This window comes from Phalaenopsis equestris, unplaced genomic scaffold (genome assembly GCF_001263595.1).
Source record: "Phalaenopsis equestris unplaced genomic scaffold, ASM126359v1 Scaffold000094, whole genome shotgun sequence".
NCBI classification, from domain to species: domain Eukaryota; kingdom Viridiplantae; phylum Streptophyta; class Magnoliopsida; order Asparagales; family Orchidaceae; genus Phalaenopsis; species Phalaenopsis equestris.
Window position 1 is genome coordinate 986,682 of NW_018164536.1, and position 26,317 is coordinate 1,012,998.

General features: G+C 37.3%; 1 protein-coding gene across 2 annotated transcripts in view; it reads left to right on the forward strand.

The window, feature by feature from the left end:
- The window catches only part of LOC110020155 (protein transport Sec1a-like), a 97,793-nt gene that overhangs the window by 31,227 nt on the left and 40,249 nt on the right, over window positions 1-26,317 (forward strand). For both annotated transcript variants that reach the window (XM_020718155.1, XM_020718156.1), the window contains exons 5-7: window positions 5,755-5,805; window positions 5,901-5,997; window positions 6,112-6,144. In XM_020718155.1, the coding sequence (XP_020573814.1) occupies window positions 5,755-5,805; window positions 5,901-5,997; window positions 6,112-6,144 (181 nt within the window). The remainder of the gene's footprint in view (window positions 1-5,754; window positions 5,806-5,900; window positions 5,998-6,111; window positions 6,145-26,317) is intronic.

Consider the following 26,317-nt stretch of genomic DNA (forward strand, 5'->3'; position numbering starts at 1 on the left):
AGAAACATGGGTCACGTCTCGGTGCATCCTGGTGTCTAGTGTCTTGATCAGTTTGTGAATCAGGGTCAAGTGTTTAGTTTCACTGTGCATTCGAGGATTAGGTGAATAGACTCCTACCTAAGGTATGCTCCTAAAATCTAGGAAGTCTGTGCTGAGAATTAGGTGGATGGGCTCTCACCTAGGGTGTACACTTAAAGTCTAAGAGGTCTACACTGAGGACTAAGTGGATGGACTCTCACCTAAGGTGTGCTCCTAAAATCTAGGAAGACCATGCTGAGGATTAGGTGGATGGATTCTCACCTAAGGTGTACACCTAAAGTCTAGGAAGCCTGCATTGAGGGCTAGGTGAATGGACTCTCACCTAGGGTGTGCTCCTAAAACTCTAGTAAGCCTACTCTTTAACTTATGCTTAAGGTGATTTAAGGTTTTCTATATCTTCCAATTAATTAAATTATCAATCTCCATCTTTATGACTTAACCATTTAAAAAGAAGTAAAACAAAAGAAAGATGAGGTAGACCCACGTCCAAAAACTAGTGGATCGACCTAAAAGCGCATGTAAATCAACACTAAACCGCATGTAAAGTTAAGGGAGAAAATAAAGAGTGGATCGACCTAAAAGCGTTTAAATAACAATCAATTGAAACCCAAAATACTGGGCAAAAATGGGTCCGTAAAACAAATTCTAAACCGCATGTAAATCAACACTTAAAGACTACATAAATCTTGCCAAAATAGTGCGTAGATTGCCTCAAAATCAGCCTACCAAAATGTCTCAAAACAGTGATTAAAACAACCCCGTAAATGATGGGTTTAGTGCCCCCAACACTTTAGCATATCAATGTGCATAAGATTGGTATCAATAACTAAACTGGAAAATAAAGCCGTAGGTTTCTTGTCTGTCAAAATCAGTAGGCAAATAGTTGAAAATACCGAAGATTAATAGATTGTAGATAATAAACCAAACGGTTAAGTTGAAATCATTAATCATGATATAATTCAACGCTAAATATTTGCCAAACAGTCATTCCCCTCTGCACATAATTAGTTCATGGATTGACAAAATTTATCATCCATAATAAATCTAAGCAAGATAATCTAGAAATAATACCAAAATCATCCATAAAACTGCAGTTTAGGTGTTACTTGTTATGTCGTGTACGTTGGAACAAATAAAGAAGATGGGGAAGAGGTATACCTGGCCAAAGCTCACTGGAGAAGAAGAGGAAGGAGTTGGTTTGGGTTGTGTCGTGCAGGGCTATTGCTGCGTGAACATGAAGGCGGGATCGAGCGGTCAAGGAGGCAGGCCAAACTAGGAAGAGACGAAGTCGAGCGAGTCGAAGCAGGTGACAGAGAAAGGAGTCGAAAGCCTCGGTGCAGGGAATATCGAAGCAGGTGAGAGGAGTGGGATCGAGGGAGCGCAACCTTTGGTTCAGGGAGGAGCAGCGTCGAGCGGAGCGAAGATTTTCGGCGTAGCAAAGGGTCGAGCGCCTCGTCCCTTTCTATTGGGCGGGATCGAGTCGGGAGAGGGAGAAGGCGAGCAGGGGAGGCGAGCCGGGCGGGAGGAGGGATTTGAGGAAGAGAGGACGCAAGGTATGTGGCTTCGGTGCGGGAGATCGGGAGTCGAGCGGGAGACTCTAATGCCGAAGGAAGGAGTCAAGCGAGAGGAGGAAGAGGCGCTGTGCAGATAGGGGGAGAAGGCGAGCGAGAGTCGGGCAGTCGAGACTCGGTGCCGAGGAGGGAGCCGAGTCTCGTCGTGAGAGGAAGATGCCAATGCCAGGAAGGAGCTAAGCGGGATCTTGTATTCGAGGAATTCAAAATGTCTGTTACGCGATAATGGGCGGTTAATTGATGAATTTCTAATGGGGGGAGGAGTTTTATTTGGCATATAATAACTCCTAATTTAATTTCATTAAAACTGGATTAAATATTTCATTTAAATTTGAAAATTTAAAAATTTTGAAATCTGAAAATCGTTTAGCCGCTTGAGTCCAGCCCGAATTGCACTTAAGCTGAGCTCGAACCCGCTTCCCCGCTAAATAAAAATAATAATAATAATAAAATAATAATAATAATAAAAAAATAAAAAGGTGCATCGATATCCGTGCTAGTCGCTCTCGCGCGAAACCGTAGCAATATGAGTGTCCTTCCTAGCTAAAGTTGACGTTCCGGACGTGTCAGCGCAGTCCGGTTCCTCGTTTCATCATTTGGGGTCGTCCGGACGAGTAAAATCAAGTTAAAGTCGTGTGTGGTGCAGAGAGTGCATGAATTGCGGCGCTCACGAGTAATCGAGTCACAAATGGTTTACCTAAGGACGTACGATCCTGTAGGAACTTATTTTCGGGCCCTCCACATGCTGTTCATTAGCCCTTGCAACTAGAAGTTGAGTGCTTGGAACCACTCATGCGAGTTCTTCACAAAAATGAGTCAAGAAGTGACTTGAAGTTCTACGGGAGGTGGGCTCCATTGCTAGTCCGCTAAGATGGTCAATAAGAACTCCTAGAGCAGATCCTAAGTTCTAAAAGTAGGAGACTAAAGATCTCAAACAAATAGTTGAGCAAGTTAATGAGGTCAACAGACATGTTTAGGTTGTTTAACATTAGAAGCAAAAGCTTGTTGTACCAGCTGATTTTTTATCGGACTGAAGAAGCACTCTTGTGAGTCTTAACATGTAAGTGAGTTTTCTTTAATAACAGTGAGTGGTATAATCACGTTTGGATCTGTACCTGTAGAATGATGTTTTTCATCTGGAACTGTGGTGTTGAAAATAGGATCGGGTTGCACTTTCTCAGCAGGGATGGTTGGTGTTGGAAAGAGGATCGTGTTGCACCTTCTCAGCATGGATGGTAGATGACTGATCTTTAGCGATTGTTGGCCTAGATGAGGATGCAAGCGATAGCAAATGGTAGAACTGTGACCAAACATATTACATTGAGAGCAATAAGGAGGGCGTGATTCTATTTCAACCTTTTGCTAATATCAGTTGTGAGTCTGATGATAGCAAGCGTGTGACTATCAACCTTGACAGACTTACCGTAAGCAATTGTTAAATAGTTGAGTATTTCTAACTTGAATTGTAATTTTAACCCAAGAAACTTTATTCAAACAGGAATGATAAAGGACTCCACTTTTGGATCAAAACCGACAGTCCACTTTAGAATTTTCATAAAACGGTTGTCGATCTTGATAACTTTTCGAGAAAAAATGTGTGTAATCGACATCGTGAGACAAGTGAATAAGTATATGTCAACCGTCAAGTAAGCCAATATTTCAACTGCCCAATAACTTCATAGCATCAAACTCTTTCCGAATGATCTCCAGTTTTAGGTGCAATAAAGGAATTTCCTCATTAGAGTAAAACACAAAGAAGACGCGAGAGTGCTGGTTTCAATCTTAGTGAAAATAAGAGCAAACTTCCCAATTTTTTGCCAAGCGTTTTAATAAAAATGTGATCACCACCACCTTCAATAGCGTCAAGATTGAGGAACATCACAGGACTTGTTAATATGAAAATCAGGCTCTAAACCTGAAAGAGGAGCACGAGTAGGAATAGGAAAGTCGCTGGCAAGTGCATTGACATAGGAACGCATTGTTGAGGCCATCTCCTGAACGACTAGGCGAGCCGCTAGAAAAAGGCGAGTAGATTTCGGGGGGAATCTTCTGTCGGGCAAGGCGGCAGCGGCGTCGTCGAGTGCAGGAGAATACAACGCGAGCCGCGACAGCTAAGGAGGAAGCGTCGTCGACTGGGGTGAAGCTGCGGAGGACTCTTATAACACTATTTCGTAGAGACGCGCAAGATGCCTCCGAAGACGATCCTTAACCAACCGCACGGATGCACTCACGTAGGAGACGAGCCACGAGGATGTTGACGCGCGATACTGAAGAAAACAAAAGAAGATCGAGCGCGAGCAGTGGAGCAGAACCAGCGTTCGTCATAATGGCGAAACCCTAGCAGAGCGATATCGAGGAAGACGACACCATTTTACAATAAGTTCGTGTATTCAATTATATATATATATATATATATATATATATATATAGATTTGTTATTGTGTACTTATTTTTTGCATAAATATATCATTGTTGTGCCACGATTCTAAAAGATGATGTCCCATAAAAGACTCCCTTAATGGTTGCAAATTTTCTTGCATCCAATTGGGATCATGTATTTTTTTTGGGCCCTTTTTAACTTTATATAATTTATATGTTTGAGTAACAACCCAAATTATTCTTCCGACTATTAAGAAGTGTCCAATTTTCTCATCGAGTTTTAAAATGCTCCAATTTGGCCCTAAATCATATTTTCCATTAAATTTAACAATTTCTTTCACATTTTGAAGGGTATTTTTGTCTATTTGAAAAGTTCACGAATTAAACTCACCAAAGATAATTTTATCAATCACATAATTTTTGTTGAGGCCATCTCCTGAACGGCTAGGCGAGCCGCTAGAAAAAGGCGAGTAGACTTCGGGGGGAATCTTCTGTCGGGCAAGGCGACAGCGGCGTCGTCGAGTGCAGGAGAAGACAACGCGAGCCGCGCCAGCTAAGGAGGAAGCTTCGTCGACTGGGGTGAAGCTGCGGAGGACTCGTATAACACTATTTCGCAAAGACGCGCAAGATGCCTCTGAAGACGATCCTTAACCAACCGCACGGACGCATTCACGTAGGAGACGAGCCGCGAGGATGTTGACGCGCGATACTGAAGAAAACAAAAGAAGATCGAGCGCGAGCAGTGGAGCAGAACCAGCGTTCGTCATAATGGCGAAACCCTAGCAGAGCGATATCGAGGAAGACGACACCATTTTACAATAAGTTCGTGTATTCAATTATATATATATATATATATATATATATATATATAGATTTGTTAATGTGTACTTATTTTTTGCATAAATATATCATTGTTGTGCCACGATTCTAAAAGATGATGTCCCATAAAAGACTCCCTTAATGGTTGCAAATTTTCTTGCATCCAATTGGGATCATGTATTTTTTTTGGGCCCTTTTTAACTTTATATAATTTATATGTTTGAGTAACAACCCAAATTATTCTTCCGACTATTAAGAAGTGTCCAATTTTCTCATCGAGTTTTAAAATGCTCCAATTTGGCCCTAAATCATATTTTCCATTAAATTTAACAATTTCTTTCACATTTTGAAGGGTAATTTTGTCTATTTGAAAAGTTCACGAATTAAACTCACCAAAGATAATTTTATCAATCACATAATTTTTTCATTCACATGCATAATATTTTAATTGTAAAATAAATTCATTAAGTAATTTTACAAGTTAGTTTTAACTATTTCAGAAGACATTCTCTGATTAATAATATTAAAATTAAAAATTTAATTGAAATCGAGTAATTCATATAATTTTAGATTGAGTGAACTCTTAATGCATAATTCTAGTTTATTTTAAAATTTTTTATTTGAAACAAAGTGGTGACTTGTGAAGAGATTTATTAATACAAATTAAAAATTATAACTTTTTAATAACAAGTAACAAAAGAGATTTATATACAAACCAAATAATTTTTGAATAATTAAATAAATGACAAAAATATCCTTCAATTCATACAGGCCACCATTAAATATAATGAAAAATATGATTTATGACCAATTTGGAGCATATTTAAGTAACCTTGGATTAAATTGGAGTATTCTAAAATTATGGTATTAAATTGGGCACTTCTTAATTGTCGGGGCTTTTACTGCAGTGCTGTCATCTATTAACTACATTTCTTATTTCATGCAGTATAATCATGTTTCTGTCTGATATGTCAGGGAGGTGCCCTTTATACAAAAAGTATGTTACTATGTTACTGTTCATATTTCATGAAAATAAGCAATCACTAATGAAGGCCTCTTTAATTCTTAAGTTCTAATTGAATCTAATTTCAGTGCATACATATATTTCACTTCACCTATTCCGAAGGAGCTGGTTGCTTACATCATGAATGACTCCAGTGTCATACCCCGCATAGGTGCATTAATTGAGGTTAATATCTCATTTATGCTCTACTAACCTATCAATAAGTTGATATTTCTTCTCATAGTTTCTCTTTTTCACTTATTAAGTTTTTTTTTTTTTTGAATTGATAAATATTTTCAGATGAACATGGAGTATTTTGCTATAGATAGTCAGGTTTGTAATGCTCATTACCCTTATACCAAGTTCCCAATTATTTGGAGTCGGTGTTATGAATCTTCACTTTTCCATTCATTTCTATTGAATGATTTTTAAAGTGTTAATTTTTTTTTTAAATCATTTTGATTAACTTCTTTAAAATAATCTTAGATCTGTTTCTTTTCCTTTCTAGTTCTCTCATATTAATTTTATCAACTCTTATAATGCACTTATTTTCTAACCTTACATTCGACATTTTTAAATTGTATACCTTTAATAGATGTTAATCTAGTTTTTTTCTCTTAAAAATAGTTTTTCATTAACTTTTATTCACTAGTTTTGCCACAACAATCCTAATATTCTTCTAAAAATTTGGATTTATACAATATATATGACTTGATTATGATTCTATAAAATTTACATTCAAACAAAACACTTGAGACATTATCCACTTTAATCGAACAACTTTAACTCTAGAAGTTATATACAAAACTTTTGAGGGCTCTATTTTTTAAAATATTTTCCTTTCTGTTCTATTTGTTCATTTATTTTAATAGATTTCTAATTAATTAGAATATTGTTTGCAAAAAATATGAAGGAAGGCATCTCATTTTGGATATCTTTTGCAACCATCGATAGACTCTAAAAATTTACGCTTCAGCCTCCCTCGAAATGAAAGAGAGGGAATTTTATGTGTTATGGGTTAACTTTGTAGAAGACATATGAGATAATAGACAAGACACTACCCAGAGATTTTGCCCTCAATTTATGAGGACTTTAAGATCTATGGTTCGAGATTTTTCATATAACCAAGCATTTATGGTTAACTATCTCTCCCAATAGCGGGAAGACACTTCCAATTAAAGCTAGTCATTAAAGTGCTAATTTCTCACGTAGCAACAATTTAGGTTTTTGGATTATAAAATTTATCATTGTGAGTTTAGAGTGGATAGTGGGAGGAATGATGACAAACCCGATCAAGACTCCATTATTATGTCTTTTCAAGTTATCATGAATCATATTCTACTAAGAGGGGATAATCGACCCAACTTGATTGAAGGATACTTGTTAACAATCATATGTTGCTTTGTCTAAGGTAACCTTATAAACCCACGACGGATATCTGTTTAAGGAGACAAATTTAATGCAACCTTAGTGAATAGATGATTTTATCCCTTATTAGGTATAATTTATGCTTCATAACTCAAAAAGTCAGGAAACATACGAGTTACAGTTTTGACCGTAATATTAGTAGTGTCTATTGGCCAAATCATCAAGTCAGAGAGCTCAGATTGTAACTATTTTATTTGTAGAGTCCGTTAGCTAAACCACGCGGGCGTAATACTCAGTTCATATTCGTGTTAGCATAAATTTATTGTAATTTAGTTGTGGGTTTGATATGTTTTTAGCTCCATATGAATTTATGTTAAACATATATTTTTTTCCCCTTTGACTAACTAGTGTGAATGGTGGTTCAATTTTTTCCTTGCTTTAAGTGATACAATTTTATTTGAATATTTTTAGATTATTGTAATTTGAAAATTTTATTTGGTTGAAATTCATTTTCAACACAACCATTAACCGGGATTGGATAGCTTTGAATGTTGTCAACTCTACATCTTACTTGTTGAGGATCGAGTTTATAAATTATATTAATTGGTTTATTTTAGATGTTCTTGAAAGCTTAATTTTGTAAATTGTTGAGGTTTGTAATGTAAAGTATTAAATTTAATGCTTGTATATTAGAATGCTTGCATGTTAGGTAACATAGTTAGAGGAGATCTGAGTATATGATCTTTTCTATATTAGAGATATTCCTAATCTATAGAGATAGGAGTGTATATAAATATGTAACATATGCTTTCAATTGTGAAATAAGAATTTTTAATGTCGCAATGTATCAAAGTCTCTTCTCTATCATTGGTATCGTTCTTTGGTGTCATCTGCGTGGTCTAAATTGTGCTTTTGGATCGCTCGTCTGCCTCGTGGATCAGAGTATTGTCTTTGTTATTGGAATCATTCGTTGATGTCATCTATGTGTTATGAATCACATGTTTGTATAGCTCATTGGCTTCAATTGAATCGCTTGTCAAAGATGGCGGAATTAGGGCATCGGATGAATGAACGTTTGCTTTATCGTCGTCTGGCTTTGACTTCGTTAATAAGCAATTTGGTTTGCATGGCCTTCATCGTTTTGACTTTGTGTTAAGCTTCTGTCAGAAAGAGATTTAGTTTGCATCATCTGTCTTCTTTGACTGTCTTCAGCTCCTTTTTTATTTAAGCAGTACATCGGTTTCGTCTTGACTTACTTAATGGAATGAGTTGTGCTTTTGGCTCCTTGACTACTCGTCGTTGCGATCGAGCTAAAGAGTCCATCCGTAAGCGCGATTCAACTTATGGGTTTTCCGCTTCTTTGGGATTTTAGTTAATTCAGTCCCCTTCAATATTTGGTTATAATTGCGATCGAGCTAAAGAGTCCATTCGTAAGCTCGATTCAACTTATGGGTTTTCCGCTTCTTTGGGGATTTAGTTAATTCAGTCCCCTTCAATATTTGGTTATACTCATGGCTAAGAAACATAAACTTGTTGTGACGGGTTGGGTTTTATCGGCGGCTAAATTTACAAACGAAAGTTAAATGACATTAATGATTTTTTATTGAAATAAAACTATGAGATCTACGTAAGAGGTACCTTTTAATAGAGTCACATCATTGATAATCCCCTTGTTGAGACTGATTCTAATTTGAATTGATACACAACTTTTGATGCAATACATAACTATATCGAACCTAATCGATCTGGTCATGTTACCCATTGCGATTGTGTTAAAGATGCGATGGAGGAATTGATGTTTGTGTTGTTAGGAGAAAATAGTTCTCGATTCTTTGATGTATGCAATGAGTTCTTTTGAATGAACAATAGGATCAGTCGCTTAGCACATATCACATGCACTTTAAACGTGTTTATGAATAATTGGATACACCATTTCCCTTCAGTACTGATGTCCAGACTCAGCAGATTCAAAGAGCGCAAATGATCATTATGAGTTTTCTAGTTGGCCTCAACTCACAGTATGAACGTGTCAAATCACATATCCTATTTGACCCATGAGTTGCTACAATGAGGTAAGCCCATACTAGAGTGTTTCATATGAGTTCTCAAACTTCGTCCGTACAGCAACCTAGTGCCCTTGTTAGCCATAAACTTACAGACATCTGTTGACCTCATTTTTAGTGAGGTCTTAGACTCCTACTCCCAGAACCCAAAATATAGCCTTAGGAGATCTTTGTTGACCATCTTAGCAGACTAGTAATGGAGCCCACCTCCCGTAGAACTTCAAGTCACTTCTTGACTCATTTTTGTGAAGAAACTCGCATGAGTAATATCAAGCATTCAACTCTTAGTTGCAAGGGCTAAGATTTAACATGTAGAGGGCCCGAAAATGAGTTCCTACAGGATCATATGGCCTTAGGAGAATCCTCCGTGACTCAGCAACACACTCGCTACACCACGCACAAATTTGACACATTTTTGGCCCGACCGTCAGCGAACTTGCCCGGACGACTCCGGATGACAAAATGGACCACATAGATGCGTCTGGGACGTCGACTTTAGCTAGGGAGGACACCCATATTGTAAGGGTTATGCGCGCACAGATTGTGCGGAAATCGATGCATTTTTTTTCTTTAGCGGGATGTGGGCCCTGACTCAACTCAGGTTCAACTCGGATTTGATTCATGCTGGACTCGAGCCTGAACAAGAGTTAAGCAATTTGAGTTGCAAGGGCTAAGATCTAACATGTAGAGGGCCCGAAAATGAGTTCCTACAGGATCATATGGCCTTAGGAGAATCCTCCGTGACTCAGCAACACACTCGCTACACCACGCACAAATTTGACACATTTTTCCCCATCTTCTTCTCTCGCTCGTCCATTCTCCTTTGCACCGAAACCCCTCTCTCCCTCGCCACCGAAATCCTCGTCTGCTCCACTGCTGCTCGACGCCATCTCCTCCAGTTTGAAACCCAGCTTCCTCTCGACCGAAGACTCCCGCTCGCCGAAGCCCAACAACGAAGCCCCCTTGCAGGCCACGCTTCTCTACACTGAAGTCCTAGCCCCTCGCCTCTACCGCTCCACACCTCTCGCTTGACTCCTCCCCTCGACACCGAAATAGTCTTCTGTTTCATCTCTTCCGCTCGACACCATCTCCCTCGCCTCCTCTCTTTCTCTCGACAGACCCCCGCGTCTCCCTTCTAGTCTTGCCTTTCCTCTCTGCGTCGAGACCGCTCGAGCCTGCTCGCCTGCTCTCCTGCTTCACCCTCCGCTGCACCGAAGCCTTCGCTCACCTCTCCTCCGCTGCACCGAAGCCCTCGCTCGTCTCTCCTTCTCTGCTCCGAGGATCTCACCCGACTCAACTGAAACCCTCACCTGCTTGGCCGACCCCCCTTCACCTCCTTGCCAGCGATCTCCACGTCAATGATCCCTTCCACGGCCTATTCCCCATCCTTGTCGTGCTCTTGCCGAAAATAGCGTCTGATGGGTTGAATGCTGCTCGAAAATCTTCTTATGTCTGGGTACCTGGCAATCGCTGAGCCGAAGTAGAGCCTTTTGAAGCAGAACAACATCAGTTGGGTAAAGAATTTTATAGGCAATGCTTATTCCATTTAATGATGATGTTCTTTTATTTCTAGTTTTATCACTGATGAAGTGTTTTAATTCATATTTCCTTATGTTTTCTGTCAATAGAGAGGAAGTATAGAGCAATGCTGGTGTTTATTCGATGGAACATTTACATACTTACCACTCAATTGCCCCACGTTTACATATCTAACACTAAACTTTAACTCTTACACACATACCACACAATTCTTAGGTATTTACATTCCTAGCACCTAAACAACCATATTTACATGCACACCACTCAATCTTTGTGCATTTACATAAAAATGTGTATCTCAACTTTTTAAGGATAGAATCACGATATTTCGATGCAATATGAAAGATTTAGGTGGTATAAATGTAAGAATTGAAGTTTAGTTTTGAGATATGTTAATGCATAGGAATTGTGGGGTTTGCATGCAAATCTTTATTCAATTCTTCTTGGCCGGTTGCTCGGTATTATCGTTGTTTTGAAGAAGGATTGGGATGTCTTTCTAGCTTGTCATTCTTCCTGTTTTGCCTCGACTCTTTCACCGTTTCGACATTATACATTGCTGGTTTTGGAGGCTTTATATGCCACCCGGGTGTTGATTCATCTACTGTTTTGGGGGGCTTTGTGCCCCCATTTAAATGCTGATTTTGAGGGACTTTACTTGTTTTAATGTTGTTTGGAGGGTAATTAAATGATGTTTTGGGGACTGTTTTGGGCTGATGTTTTTGGCTGATTTTGCTGCAGTTTTTGAAGCTTTAAATTTACACTTTTAGGAAGGTTTTGTCACTGTTTTGGGGTTTGTTTAGATTGGTTTCGTTGCAGTTTTTGTACCTTTTTAGGGAGGTTTGGTAACTGTTTTAGGACTGCTTTGGCCTGACTTTACTACAATCTTAAAACTTTTAAATGCACCATTTTGGAGCCTTTTGTGGACTGCTTTGGGCTAGTATTGAGTATTTTTGGAGACATAAAAATATCATTTTGGGGTCGTTTTATACACTGTTTTGGAAATATTATGACACCATTTTGGCATTGTTTTAACGCTGTTTTGGAGGCATTAAAAGCATCATTTCGGGGTTGTTTATGCACCGTTTTGGAGAGGATTTGGGCATCATTTAAGCACTGATTTACATGCTGATTTAAAATATTTAAATGCTATTTTGGGCCGACCAAAACAAAGTCCTGGAACAAATTTAAACACTCTTCTTGGGAGCCGATTTAGTTATAATTTTAAAAAAACTCAAACGATTTTAAACCGATTCACTTACTGTTTCCCCTTGGCTTTGTTAGTTTTGGAAGCGGGTCAGTCTTCTCTTTTCTTTTGTTTTGTTTTTTATCTTCAGTGGTTAAGTCAAAACAAAATGAGAATTTCTGATTTAATTGCTTGGAAGACACATTGACATACTTGAGGATTAGTTTAAAAAAAACACTTAATTGGGGGTAGAATGCCTTAAATCACTTTAAGTACAAGTTTAAGTATAGACTTCTAGATTTTAGGAGCGCATCTTAGGTGAGAGTCCATTCGCCTAATTCTCAACATAGGCTTCTAGATTTTAGGAGCACGCCCTAGGTGAGAGTCCATCCACCTAATTCTAAGTATAGGCTTCTAAATTTTAGGAGCACACCCTAGGTGAGAGTCCATCCACCTAATTCTCAGCATAGGCTTTCTAGATTTTAGGAGCACACTCTATGTGAGAGCCCATCTACCTAATTTTCAGCACAGGTTTTCTAGATTTTAGGAGCACACCCTAGGTGAGCGTTCATCCACCTAATTTTCACTTAAATAATAAAGCTAGGCACTTGGCCCTGATTCACAAATTGATTAAGACACTAGACATGAGGATGCACGAAGACGTAGTTCATGCTTCCTTAATTAAATCAATAGTAGAATTCCCGTCATGACTTAACCTATAGTGAAACTCAATGCATCGGGATTTGAACTTGAATGTTACACTCAAATCCTCCTAGCAATTGGGGAAATTACTTAACGCCACATATGGATCATCGGACTAGGATAAGTCTAGGGTCTAGGTGGCGAGGGCAATGACGGCATTGCTTATGTTTGCTTGAACGAGGGATTCGAAGTGAGATTATTAGAATAGTATCTTCTACCTTAAGGATCTTCGATAAGAGAGAGGAAATATCGATGATACTATTCGACGACTCTTGGTGGAATCGTTACCCAGACACTCTTAGGTTGTTAGTAGTTCTAGCACGATTAGAGTGATTAGCCTATGGACTACACGACTTCACATCTCTTTTGCAAAAATCAAACAAAAATCTCTTTTGCATGTTAAAAAGAATTCTGCATAAAAAAAAAAAACTTAAACAACAAATTTTGCATGAAAATCAAAGGATTTTTCTATGAAAATTTATAAAAGTCCATGGTTAGTCATTTGGATTGAGGTTAAGGACTGTCTTCTGTAGATTGTCGGCTTGACAACTCTTACCCAAGGTCGAGAAGCACACAGTCTAGCTCTGAGCCCCCACTTTTACCAATGTCTTACACCTAATCTTAGTCTTTCATATGTGGCTAAGGGTTTCTTTTGCTCGTGATTTTTACGACTCATTTTTCTGACTTTCGTGCTGGATTTTCTCGCATTGTTTATATTTTCTTGCGAGTTTATTTAAATCTGTCGCAAGTCATACTACGCTCGTAATATTAATACATAACAGTAGCAGATGTCCAGGTGCGCTTTTACAGTTTATCTACAGCATTTTATTTTACTGCATTTTACCTTTCAAATACTTTTTATTTAACTACAATTTGACTATAGGGACTAGAACTGAAATCAAAACCGAAACTAAACAAAACCAACAAAACAAAACCAAATATTGACACCGAAACCGTGAAACATAAATCATTCATCTCAAACACTTAAACCCTGGAGTCATCGCTACAACAGGATCTTGGAGCCAACTTTGTGGGTAGCACGACAAAGAGCTTGGATTGAGCGACAAGAGGATCTTCTTGAGCATTATCTTTTCTTAGCATAATAACAATCTATAGGACTTCGAGGTAGTTTGCCCAGCGCGACGTAAATCCTCACATCTTCTTTAGGCTCTTGTACAACTATGTTGTGCAGCGTAAGTCCTAACTCGCCTTAGGTTCCGAGGTCGTGTGCCACGACATAAACCCTCTTATCTCTGCGGGTTATTTGCATAATCGGGTATTATACAAATGTAAGTCCTAAATAATAAAATTGGCAGGATTGAATAATTGAATAACATCATCTCTAAAAATGCTACCACACAGTAGGATAATTTGGGAAGTCATTGAGGGTTCTTCTCAGGATCTGTGATATCTCATATTCCTTTCTTTGGACCCTTGAAAATAATTCTTCCTATTTGAACCACTCTCACTTGCCTTTTTCACGTCCTATCGTGAAAACCTAAACTTTGAAATCTTGAAGATTAGTACCTCTAATCATTATCGAGGGTTTTCTTAAGTGACTCCAGTCATTTGAGATGTAATTAACTATAGGGGCTTGCCTCTATAGGAAACTTGAAACCCAGGTAAAATAAATTCTATTTAATCTTTGTATTAGATAAGGGAACTTGTCAGTCATACATAAAAGGTTCGCAGACCAAACGAATGTCACAAATTCTCTTAGTTTGCAGGATTGGGTCTATCGTCGAGGTCTACTCTTATCTTTCGGGAGGATGTAGTATTCGCGGTATCAGACTCGATTATGCAAACTATTGGACGAATGAGATCCATTTGATCTCATTTTTTAAAAATTAAAACATACTACTTTCAAAACCCAAACTATATACCTCTTATATTAAATTAAATTTCAAAAATTATTTTCATATTTTCAAATCAATCAAAAAGTCGGCCGACAACATCAATAAATCTTAATCTCAAGGCAATTATGAAAGTGGAACTTCGAATTATGAAAAGTAAGGATAGTTTGTTACTACTATCACGAATCTAAACATACAGAGAAAACGTGTCAGAAATTGCTCAAAAGGAATCAGAAGATTTTTAGATCACAGTTAGCTGCATGATCACTACTATTGAGGCCTTTCAAAGTCAGTCTTTCAATTTCTATGGAAGAATATGCTAATTTCATCCAATTTCAGGAAGCATCCAAGAAATCTCTCTATCACTGCTAGGGTGTAAACGAGCCGAACATGAGCGAGCACAGGCTCAGCAGGCTCATCTCGTGTTCAGCTCGTTAAAAAATATCATTGTTCGTGTTCTGCTCGTTTATATTTCAAACACAAAAAGTGTGTTCGTGTTCGGCTCGTTTGTTTAACGAGTCGAACACGAGCTGTTATGGGTTTGGGCACGATTTTGACAATGCTAATCATGCAGCCGCAGGATGTTAAGGGTTGGGGCACTATTTAAATCTTATTGTTTATATTAAGACATCATTTAAATATAATTTAATATATTTTTATTATGTTTTTTAAATTAATAACTTTAATTGATTATAAATCGTTATAGCCTTATAGTCAGTTAAATTTTTTAAAAATAATACTCATGAGTATACATACATATATATATATACATACATATATACATACATATATATATATACATACATCCCGCTCGGCTCTGCTAGGGTTTCGCCTGACGGCGAACCTTAGCAACTGTTAACGGCTTTGCTGCTTCTTCTCCGGTGTCTTCGCGCCTGATTTCTGTTTCGTCTCCCTGTGTCTCGCGACCTGCGGCGCGGCCTTCCCGTCTCACGGCTTTCCCTGCGTCTCGCGAGCTTTCCCAGCTCGGGAGTTGTCGGCTCTGCGGCTCCTCTGCAGTGCGGCTCTCTACGGCTTCCTGTCTCGCGGGTGGGCTGTCTTCCGGCCTCGCGAATTCCCACGGCTCATTCCCGTCTCACGAATTCCCACGGCTCATTCCCGTCTGACGAGCAGCTCTCTCGGCTCTTTCCCGTCTCGGCTCTGCGGCTCCTCTGAGGTGCGTCTCTAGCATGTTCTCCTTTTTAGCTTCGGCCGACGCCACTTTTCCATGTTTTCTTCTTAAAGCCACACTTTTTGAGGATGACTTCAGAGAGATCGTATGTAGCTCTCTCGCGAGCTGCCCTCACAGGTGTCCACGCTTCAGGTACACCTAAATCGTGCTCTTTTCCTCCTTCGTTTGAGTGTGAGGACATCAAAAAACTTGGTAGGAAGAATGGGAAGCATACCATTTTTTTTACAGAAGCTGAAGGTATTCAACTTGCTTCCTCCTGTTGTCTGAATTTGGTTGGGAAATTTTTATATGGTCATCTCAAAATGGAGCTTATTCGCAAGGAATTTGAATTTATGTATGTTGTTAGGGAGTGAAAAATTGGACAATTAGATGGTAGACACATTCTTATTCAAATTAATAATGAAGAATATTACATACGCGTTTATTTATTAGAAGGATAATGTGGATTGATAACAAAACAATAAAGATTCTGAAATGGTCTGTGGATTTTGACCCACAGACAGAACCGCCAAACATTTCGGTTTGGATTCTTCTTTCTGGTCTGAAATTTTATTATTTTTCTTAAAAAGTGTTGTAATTTATTACCTCAGCTTATGGTAAGCCACTCAAGATGAATATTTCTACTTTTAATTTTTCTTGTTCATCTGAAGCCAAAGTACTTGTTGAAAGAGACTTTACTTCTTCCGTTCTGAGAAAATTTGGTTGGGCATACAACATCATGGGTATTGACAGAAGGTAGAGATTGAGCATTTTCTTTTGTATTGTTCGAACTGTCGTATGTTCGGCCACTCCATTTTCTCAATGCCATCATCTACATCCCCACCTCAGACCAAAAAAATAAAGTGTTCCGCTAGAGGCAGTGATTCTAACTCCTGATCAGCTCCAAGTTATTGACACTATCGATCATTGAAATGATACACTTGAAGACGTCATTATTCCCGCAGACAATTGTTGTAGTTCCCTCGTCTTTAGAACCTCCTATCGTGGAGGCGAGGGAGATTCTTCAGATTCCGCCTGCCCTAGAACCTATCACTGATATTACAGGTGAAAATACCTCTGCTGCTTCACTTCTGCCGTATCAGATCAAGAAAGATGTCAATGCTACTCAAACTCAAGGGGATCATGATGTGCAATGTCTTACACCGTTCGACCATCTTTGGAGCATTCCATTGATCAAATGAGTCAATCCTTGGATGAGGAATGACAGGTCTACACATCCAGGAGGAAGAAGAAGAATAGAGACATACTTGAGAGAGACATACTTGTGGATGATACTTTGGTTACCTGATGGATGATGATACTTTGGTTACTTCGGGTAATGGTACGCACCTTACTAATTTGTTAGCTGACTCTCTTCCGAGAACTAGAGACAGAGGAAGAACTAAAGTGGGACATCCCTAACACCTTTGCGTCTTTTTGTGCATTTTTTATTTTTTATCTTTATGTATCTTTGCATCTTTGGGTTTTTGTGTGTGTTGTATTGTGTGAGTTAAGTCTTCTTTTAGGTCATCTCATACAATCTATCTATACCTTTTCTTCTTTAATATATTAGCGCTTGGGCTTTTTATAAATAAATAAATATATGAAATTGAAGGAATCAAGGTTGGACGACGTCTCCCGCGGTTTTAAAGACGCCTCGTGCGAGCGACACCTCCTTCGCAGCTTCCAAACGACGTGACTTCAGCTTTTCCTCAGGCGACGCGATTTCGCTTTCCTTCCAGACAACACCTCCTTCGCACTTCTTTATCCAGACGACGTCCTTGCTTCCTGCCCGACAAATTGTAGGCGGAGATGGCATGGACACATTCCTATGCCACTGCAGTTGTCGGCGACCTCTTGATTCCTACTAGTGCTCCTTTTTCATATTTAGAGACTGGTTCTCGTATGGACAAAGTTTGCAATGTTCCACAATTTTTCTACGAGGCTCTTGAAAGTGGTGGTGATCACACCTTCATTAAAAAACTTGGGAAAAAAAAATGGGAAGCCTGTTCTTATTCTCACAGAGGTTGAAACCAGTACTCTTGCATTTTCTTGGTGTTTTGCTCTAGTGGGAAAATTTCTTTATAATTACCCAAAACTTGAGATCATTCGAAAAGAATTTGATGCTATGAAACTGTCGGACAGTTGGAATATTGGTTTACTTGACGATCGACATATATTGATTCAGTTATCTCACGATGTCAATTACATGCATTTTTTCTCGGAAAGATCAAGATTGACAACCATTATATGAAAATTCTGAAGTAGACTGTTGATTTTGATCCTAAAGCGGAGTTTACTATCAGTCCAGTTTGGATAGTTTTCGGGGTTTAAATTGCATCTGTTCAACTTGAAAATTTTTTACTTTTTAGCAACTGCTTGCGGTAAGCCTCTCAAGGTTGATAGTCCTACGCTTGCTGTCACCAGACCCTCTGTGGCTTGTGTGTTAGTTGAGAGAGATATCACCCAACCAACTCCGGATGAGATATAGATTAGATCTACTCACAAGAGCCACTCACAACGGGTATTGACAAAAAGTTGAAATAGAACCACACTCTCCTTATTGCTTTCATTGCAGTATGTTTAGCCACAGTTCCACTATTTGCTATCCCTTGCATCCTCATCTAAGGTCGGATATTGCTAAAGATCTGTCACCTATCATACCTGTTGAGAAGATGCAACTCGATCCTCTTTCCAACATCGCAGTTCCTGACGAAGAATATCATACTACAGCTACAGATCCAGTTGTGCTTATATCACCCACTGTTATTGAAGCAGAATCACAAGACTCACTTACATGCCAAAACACACGATAGTGCTCCTTTGATCCAATTAAAGAACAACTGGTATAACATGTTCTTGCTTCTAATGTTCAACAATCTTCACATGTCAAGCACACTTTAGAACAAGATCAGGTGAGCCAATCTTCGGAGGAGGAATGACAGGTCTATTCAAGGAGGAAGAAGAAGAATGGAGGCCGACTCGAGCTAGGGAACTTATTGGATGATACATTGGTTGCTACTGGCAATGACACTCATCTTACCAATTTATTAGCTGGCTCTTTCGCAAAGGCAAGGTCAAATTGGGTCGCTCTCCAACCACCTGATACTTTGTATTTCGACAATTTTAGGCTTTTTATTTAAGTCTCTCATGTGTCTTTCTGTATTTTCTAATTTTGAAACCATTTGTGGTTATTGTGTGGGTATGTTTGGGCCCTCCCACACATTGTATATGTATCTTTATTTCTATTTAATATATTAGTCTTTGGGCTTTCAAAAAAAATATATATTTATACATACAATTGATGACTAGTATTTCGAGCCAAAATGAGCCTGCACGAATGAACGAATGTTTGTTCGTGTTCGACTCATTTATATATCAAGCCAAAAAAGTGTTCATGTTTGGCTCGTGAACTTAGCGAACAAATCGAACACGAGCTATTCGCGAACAACGGACCGTTTTGACAACCTTAATCACTGCTCTTGTTGAGTTAGGTAACAAGGATGCTTGTTTTTTTTTCCTCTTTCACACAATGGACCATTGAATCTGGTGTCACAGATCACATGACAAGTAATCCAAATTTTTTTTCCAATTTTCATAAACATCTGCCTTCGATCACCTTGACAGATGGATCTATTTATTGTGTTCTTGGTTCTGACATCATTAATATTATACGTACAGTACTTTTAACTCCTCTTCTTACTTTACTTCAATTACCATTTAATCTTGTATCACTTAGATTATATGCTCTTAGGTCTTGTATCTTATTTTTCCTTGGCCATTATTTTTTTCAAGATCTTATGACGAAGAAATTTATTGGTAGAGGACAAGAATTGCGCCGGGGGTGGGGGGAACGGGCCTTACATTTTGAATAACGACCCATAGTCTATTCCAGCACTTTATCTCTATTTGAGTTCCATTTATACATTTAGTTTCAGCAATTATCATTTTTAGATTATGAATTGTGTTAATTTGTTAAATATCATCTTTTGTCTTCTTTTCCCAAAATTAATAAAAGAGTTGGTCATAATTTTGAGTTGGTTCATTCTGTTGTATGATGATTTTGTCTTGTATTATTTCACTATAGGAATTTAGTTTATTACCGACGGTCAAATACCGTAGATAATAACTGATACTGTAGGTAATATATTTATCGATAGTTTGGCTATGATAAAGTTAACGTAGCAAAAACGTTTGTTAGTAATTAAATTATCGACGTATTTAATGACGGTTTATATTAACCAACGGTTAACCAATGTACCATTATCGTCGCTATAGGTTAAAAGACATGTCCTTTTTAACCGCAGCTTGATCGTCGATTATATAATTGACGAAAACGTTAGCATGAAAAGTGTTGCTGTTCCATAGAAAAAGTGTCGCGGTTCTGTCAGTAAACTGTCGCCAAACCATCGATTAACCATGAGAATTTACCGAAGGCTTTGTCCGTAGCAAAAGTGTAGCACTTTTCCCAGGCGTTGCTTGTTCAATAGACCATCGAAAAATCGTCGCTTTTTCAATAAATCATCGTAAAGTCGTTGATTAACCGTTGAAACCTGTACCAACAACAACAACAACAACAAAAATAACAACAACAACAAAACTTTAATCTCACTACGTGGGGTCGGCTACATGAATTCTTTTTCTCCATTGTGTCTTATTTATTGTCATATTTTCATTTAGTTCTAATAAAGATCATTTTTTATACAGTAAGCCCAAGTCTTCCTAGGTCCACCTCCGCCTTTCTTAAGAGAGAGAGAGAGGGGGGGCTATTCATTTTGAATAAAGAACTACCTCTAAGAGAGAGAGAGAGGGGGGGCTATTCATTTTGAATAACGAACTACCTCGGCCCATAGCCTATTCCAGCACTTTATCTCTATTTGAGGTCCATTTATACACTTGATTTCAGCAATTATCATTTTTATATTATGAGTTCTGTCAATTTGTTGAATACCATCTTTTGTTTTCTCTTCCCAAAATTAATAAAAGAGTTAGTCATTAGTTTTGAGTTAGTTCATTCTGATGTATGATGATTTTGTTCTGTATTATTTCACTATAGGAATTTAGTTTATTGCCGACGGTCAAATATCGTAGGTAATAGATAGACTATAGGTAATATATTTACCAACGGTTTAGCTATGACAGTTGACGTAGCAAAAATGTTTGTCAGTAATTAAATTATCGATGGATTTAATGAGGATTTAGATTAAACGACGGTTAACCGATGTACCATTATTGTCGCTATAGGTTAAAAATCATGTCTTGTTTAACCGTAATTTGACCGTCAGTTATATAATTGATGAAAACGTCTGCAGGAAAAGTGTTGTTATTCCACCGGATAAGTGTCGCGGTTCTGTCGGTAAACTGTCGTCAAATCATCGGTTAACCGTGAGAATTTATCGACGACTTTGTCTAGGCAAAAGTGTAGCACTTTGCCTAGACGTTGCTTGCTCAATAAACCAGCGGAAAATCTTCAATATCATCATAAAGTTGTCGATAAGCCGTTGAAACCTGTACCAACAACAACAACAAAGCCTTAATCTCACTACGTGGGGTCGGCTACATGAATCTTTTTTCTCAATTGTGTCATATTTAGTGTCATATTTTCATTTAGTTCTAATAAATTAAGATTATTTTTTATACAATAAGCCCAAGTCTTCCTAGGTCTACCTCTGCCTTTCTTAACATATGTCGAATCTGAAACATCTACTCTTCTAATCAGACCATCAGATGGTCGACGTTTAATGTGACCAAACCTTCTAGGACGATTCTCTCTAATTTTATTCGCTGGAGCTGCACCAACCCTATCCTGGATATATTCATTTCGCATTTTGTCTTTAAGTGTAAAGCTACTCATCTACCTAATCATTCTCATCTAGACAACACTTAACTTACTATTATGCTTCTCTTTTAAAGGCCAACATTCAATGCTATAGAACATTGCAAGTCTCACCACCCTCTTATAAATTTTTCCTTTCAGTCTAAGCGGTATTTTTTTATCACACAAAAAGCCTGAAGCATTCTTCCATCTCAACCAACCAACTTGAATTCTACTATTAACATCCCCATCTATATCACTATCGCTTTGAACAACAGATATCTAAATCGTTCACACATTTTAATAATTTGATCCCAAAGTTACACTTCTGTCACTAGAGCTATTACTATTAAAATTACATTCCATGTATTCAGTTTTAGTTATACTCAAATGAAGGCCTTTAGATTCCAATGTAGACCTCCATAATTCAAGTTTTTCCTGGGCTTTTTCTCTCATCTTATTCACGAGAAGGATATCATCAGCTAAAAGCATACACCAAGGTACATCCTCCTGGAAATTTCCAGTAGGATCATCCATAACTAAAACAAGAAGATAAGGGCTTAAAGCCGATCTCTGATGTAATTCAACAGAAATAGGAAAATATTTAGTCAATCCTCCCGTTCGAACACAAGTAACAACTCTAGTATACATATATTTAATGACTTGAATATAAGTCATATCAACACCTTTATTCCCAAGAACGTTCCAAAGGACATCTCTTGGGACCTTATCGTAAGCTTTGTCTAAATCAATAAAAGTCAAATGTAGATCCTCCTTATTATCTCTGAACTTCTCCATCAAACTTCTCAATAAATATATAGCTTCCATGGTATACCTGACCGGCATAAACCCAATTTGATTATGAGAAATATTTGTAGTACGTCTTAATCTATGTTCAATTACCCTCTCCCATAATTTTAAAGTATAACACATCAACTTAATTCTTTTATAATTTTTATAATTTATTCTTTTATAATTTGCACACTCTTGTGCATCCCCTTTATTCTTAAAAATGTGGACCTAAATATTTTTCCTCCACTCAGACATCTTTTTAGTTTTTAAAATAATATTAAAGATTTTAGTAAGCTAAAAAAGTCCAAAATCTCCTAAATATTTCCACAGTTCAATTGGGATATTATCAGGTCCTATAGACTTTCCTCCCTGAGTTTTCTTTAAAGCCTCATCAACTTTGTTTTTACTAATGTGACGGTAAAAATGAAACATTTTATTATTATTAACGATATTAAGATCACTAAGGTAGATCGTATTTTCAGAAACTTCATTAAAAGGTTTATCAAAATAACTTACCCACCTATGTTGAATATCTTTTTCTATGAAAAGCACTTTCTGATTTTATTCTTTAATACACTTTACTTGGATTAAATATTTACTTTCTTTCTCTTTGTTTGGCTAGTTAATACATATATTTTTTACACTTCTTAGTATCTAATCTATCATAAAATTTTAGCGTCATAGATTGTTCTTTTAGACTCTCTGCGAGCTGTTTGATATTTTTTTCCAGTTCTATAAGCTTTTACAATTAAACCGATTTTTATGACATAACTTCTTATATTTTATCTTTTCTTGCACATTATTATTCCGCCACCAACTATTTTTATTTATAGAAACTTTTTCTTTTGATTCTCCAAATACATCTTTTGTTACTTGTTTAGTAGTGTTTGTTACTTCATCCCACATAACATTTGCATCTTTATGAACATTCTAAATTTTGAAATCTTAAATTTTACTCATAAAAATAATTTTATGTGTCTTTTAGGTTCTTCCATCTAATTCTACGATAATGAATCCTAGCATTCTTTATTTTACAACTCTTTTATTTAACAACTTTTTATCTTAAAATCTAGAATTAATAATCGATGTTGAGTACTTAAATCTTCACTTTGAATGATCTTACAATCTTTACAATCTTGACGGTCTCTTCTTCTCATAAGAAAATAATCAATTTGTGTTTTATTATATCCATTCTTTTATGTAATAAAATGCTCATTTCTTTTCTTGAATAAAATATTAGTAATAACAAAATCATATGTTAAAGCAAAATCTAAAATAGTTTTACCTTCTTCATTCGTCACTCCACAACTGTAGCCACCATTAATATTTCTGAAATCTTTTACCACTCTATCGAAATGTCCATTTAAATCTCCTCCAATGAAAATTATTTCTTCAAGAGGTATCATTTGTATTATGTCTTCGAAGGCATTCCATAATTTAACTTTAGTACCTATATCTAGACCTACTTGAGGAGCATACACTTATAAAATTAAAAATTTTAGTATCTATGATAATCCTAAGGGCTGTAATTATATCACTAACTCTATTAATTTTTACAACATTATCTTTTAAACTCTTATCTATAATTACACCTTCACCATTTCTAGTGCGACTCTTACCAGAATACCCAAGTTTAAAGCCTAAATTATCAATCTTCTTAGCCTTTTCTCCCACTCATTTAGTTTTTTAAATACATATGATATTAATATTTCTATGAATTATAATATTAACTAATTTCAAATTGTGATCGGGACCTCCTTTCAGATAAGCACGGGCGGTCGTAATTGCTCCGAGTTATATCTCTGATGAAATGGATGACCTATATAGGGGGACTAAATCTGAAAATAGAATGTAATTAGATCTCTATTAAATAATAAACACAAGGAAGTAATGTGGGCAATAAATTAAAACTTACGTGTTCCCTACTGCTCGAGTTGATGACGGTTGCTCGTGCTGCTCGAACTCGATAGTGCATCAATAGCAACTAATGCTGACGGTGTTGGTGGTGTCGTGGTCACTGTTGGTGGTTGTGATGGTGTCGTGGTCGCGAGTGTTGGCGGTAGTGGTGTCGTGGCTGATGACGGTGTTGGTGTCGTGGTCGTGACTAGTGGATAAACTGATGTGGTAGTTGGGATTGGAGATGGTGTCGGTGTGGTGCTCTCTATACCACGCTCTCAATACCACCACATCCACGACCTCGTCGGCTTAGGGATTTTCGCAAGCTAACACGTCCCTCGACGGCGGGCATGTCGCTACTTCATCCATAAGTCATCGGCATGCAGGAAAGTAAATTTAATTAGTATATGTACATATTACTAAAGATGAAAGTACAATAGTATGCAGAAAAAATAAAGGGTAATTCTAAATTGTATGCGCTAACAACTGAAATTGAAAAAAACAAAAGTACGTAGTAAACGAAAGGGGTGTAAAATTCAATGTACAAATTACTGAAACTAAAAACGTATATTCTTGAAGGGGTTGAATCCTGAAAACTGTTTGGTATGTAAATAAGTAAATCCGGAGAAAGTGTTTGGTGGCTTTAATGAGATTTACTAAATCCACAAGCTTCGACGTCTCTACAACAACAACAACAAAACTTTATCCCACTAAGTGAGGTGACACGCCTCAAAATTACCTATTTTTTCATATATATTTTATGCTCAATTTTAATGATTTTTAATGATATTACAAATTTGTAATGATATTACACTCTAAAAGAAAATATTTTGTATATTTTTGGTTTCAGGTAAAAGAAATGAACTTTTGGAGAAAATAAAACAAAAATAGTGCAATGTTGAGTAAAAACGAGCAAGAAAGAAAATTCTGACTTGACACATTTTAATGTCTTTCTATGCTTAATCTAGTTTATATTTTTCAATTGTTTTTGAATGAAATTATACTTTAAAGAAAGGTTATTTTCATGTTTATTTTATAGGAATGTCTGTTAGGAGCGAAACACAACTGAAACGGGGAGAATCAGAGCTGAAACGGAGCCAAACGAAACAAAATGGTGGAGCTGTTGCAGAGTGGCGCATGATGCGCCAAAACTAGTGCATGATGCGCTAGAGACGACTTTTGTCGGATTAAGGCGGTTCGGGATGAATTTTGGGCAAATTGTCAGATGACACTTATTCTAAACACCCATTGGAGTGATTCAATGCATCTAAACACTTTGGAAGGTTCTTTTATGAAAGGATATGTCTATTGGATTAATAGACATGTCTTTTGAATTCAAAAGAGTTGACTTTTGAATAAAATTTTGGAGGGAAGTTTAGGGCTTGAAGGAGAGTTTGTTGCATGAGTTTTAGGTGGCGTGTGTGTGTGTGTGTGTGTGAGTGACGTGAGAGTGAGAAGAAGGAAAGGGAGAGAGAGAGAGAAAAATTTAAAGGCTTGGAGATTTTCTTCAAGAATTGTAAGAGGAGGGGGAAGGTGATAAATTTCTTCTTTATTACACTTCTAAGAGAGAATTAAGAGTGCTTGTAAAGAGAGAAATGCTTGAAGAGAATTTTTAGGAATTTGTTTGGTAAGTATTGTGAGATAAGTTGTGTCTTTTATTTCTTTTGTATTATAAACTTATTTTTATATATAAAATCCATGTTTTGTCGTATCCTTCTTATGAATTATGAGTAGTCTTCTTTATCCTTCTCCTTACTTTGAGATATGGTTTTGTGAAGAATTGATTTTGTTTTGTACGGTTTTAAATGTTAATAATTTGTTATGATTTGAACTCCGATCTTCATTTACTTTTCGATCTGGCCAATTGAAATGTTAAAATGTGTTGAGAAATATGTTCCGAAAGGGCTATGATTTCTACAACATGAGGAGAATCACATTTAATTTCATGGGAGAGTATGTCATCCACGGAGTTGGGTGCAAATAAATAGAAAAATATACTTTGTTGGATGCAGAATTAGAGATTTTAAGGTGACAGAATAAAATCCCTAATTTGGTTCAATTGATTGAAAACTGATGCGAGATTGTTAGCCCTCAGGGGAGGGAGAGGTGGGGGCTCTGGAGGTGAGG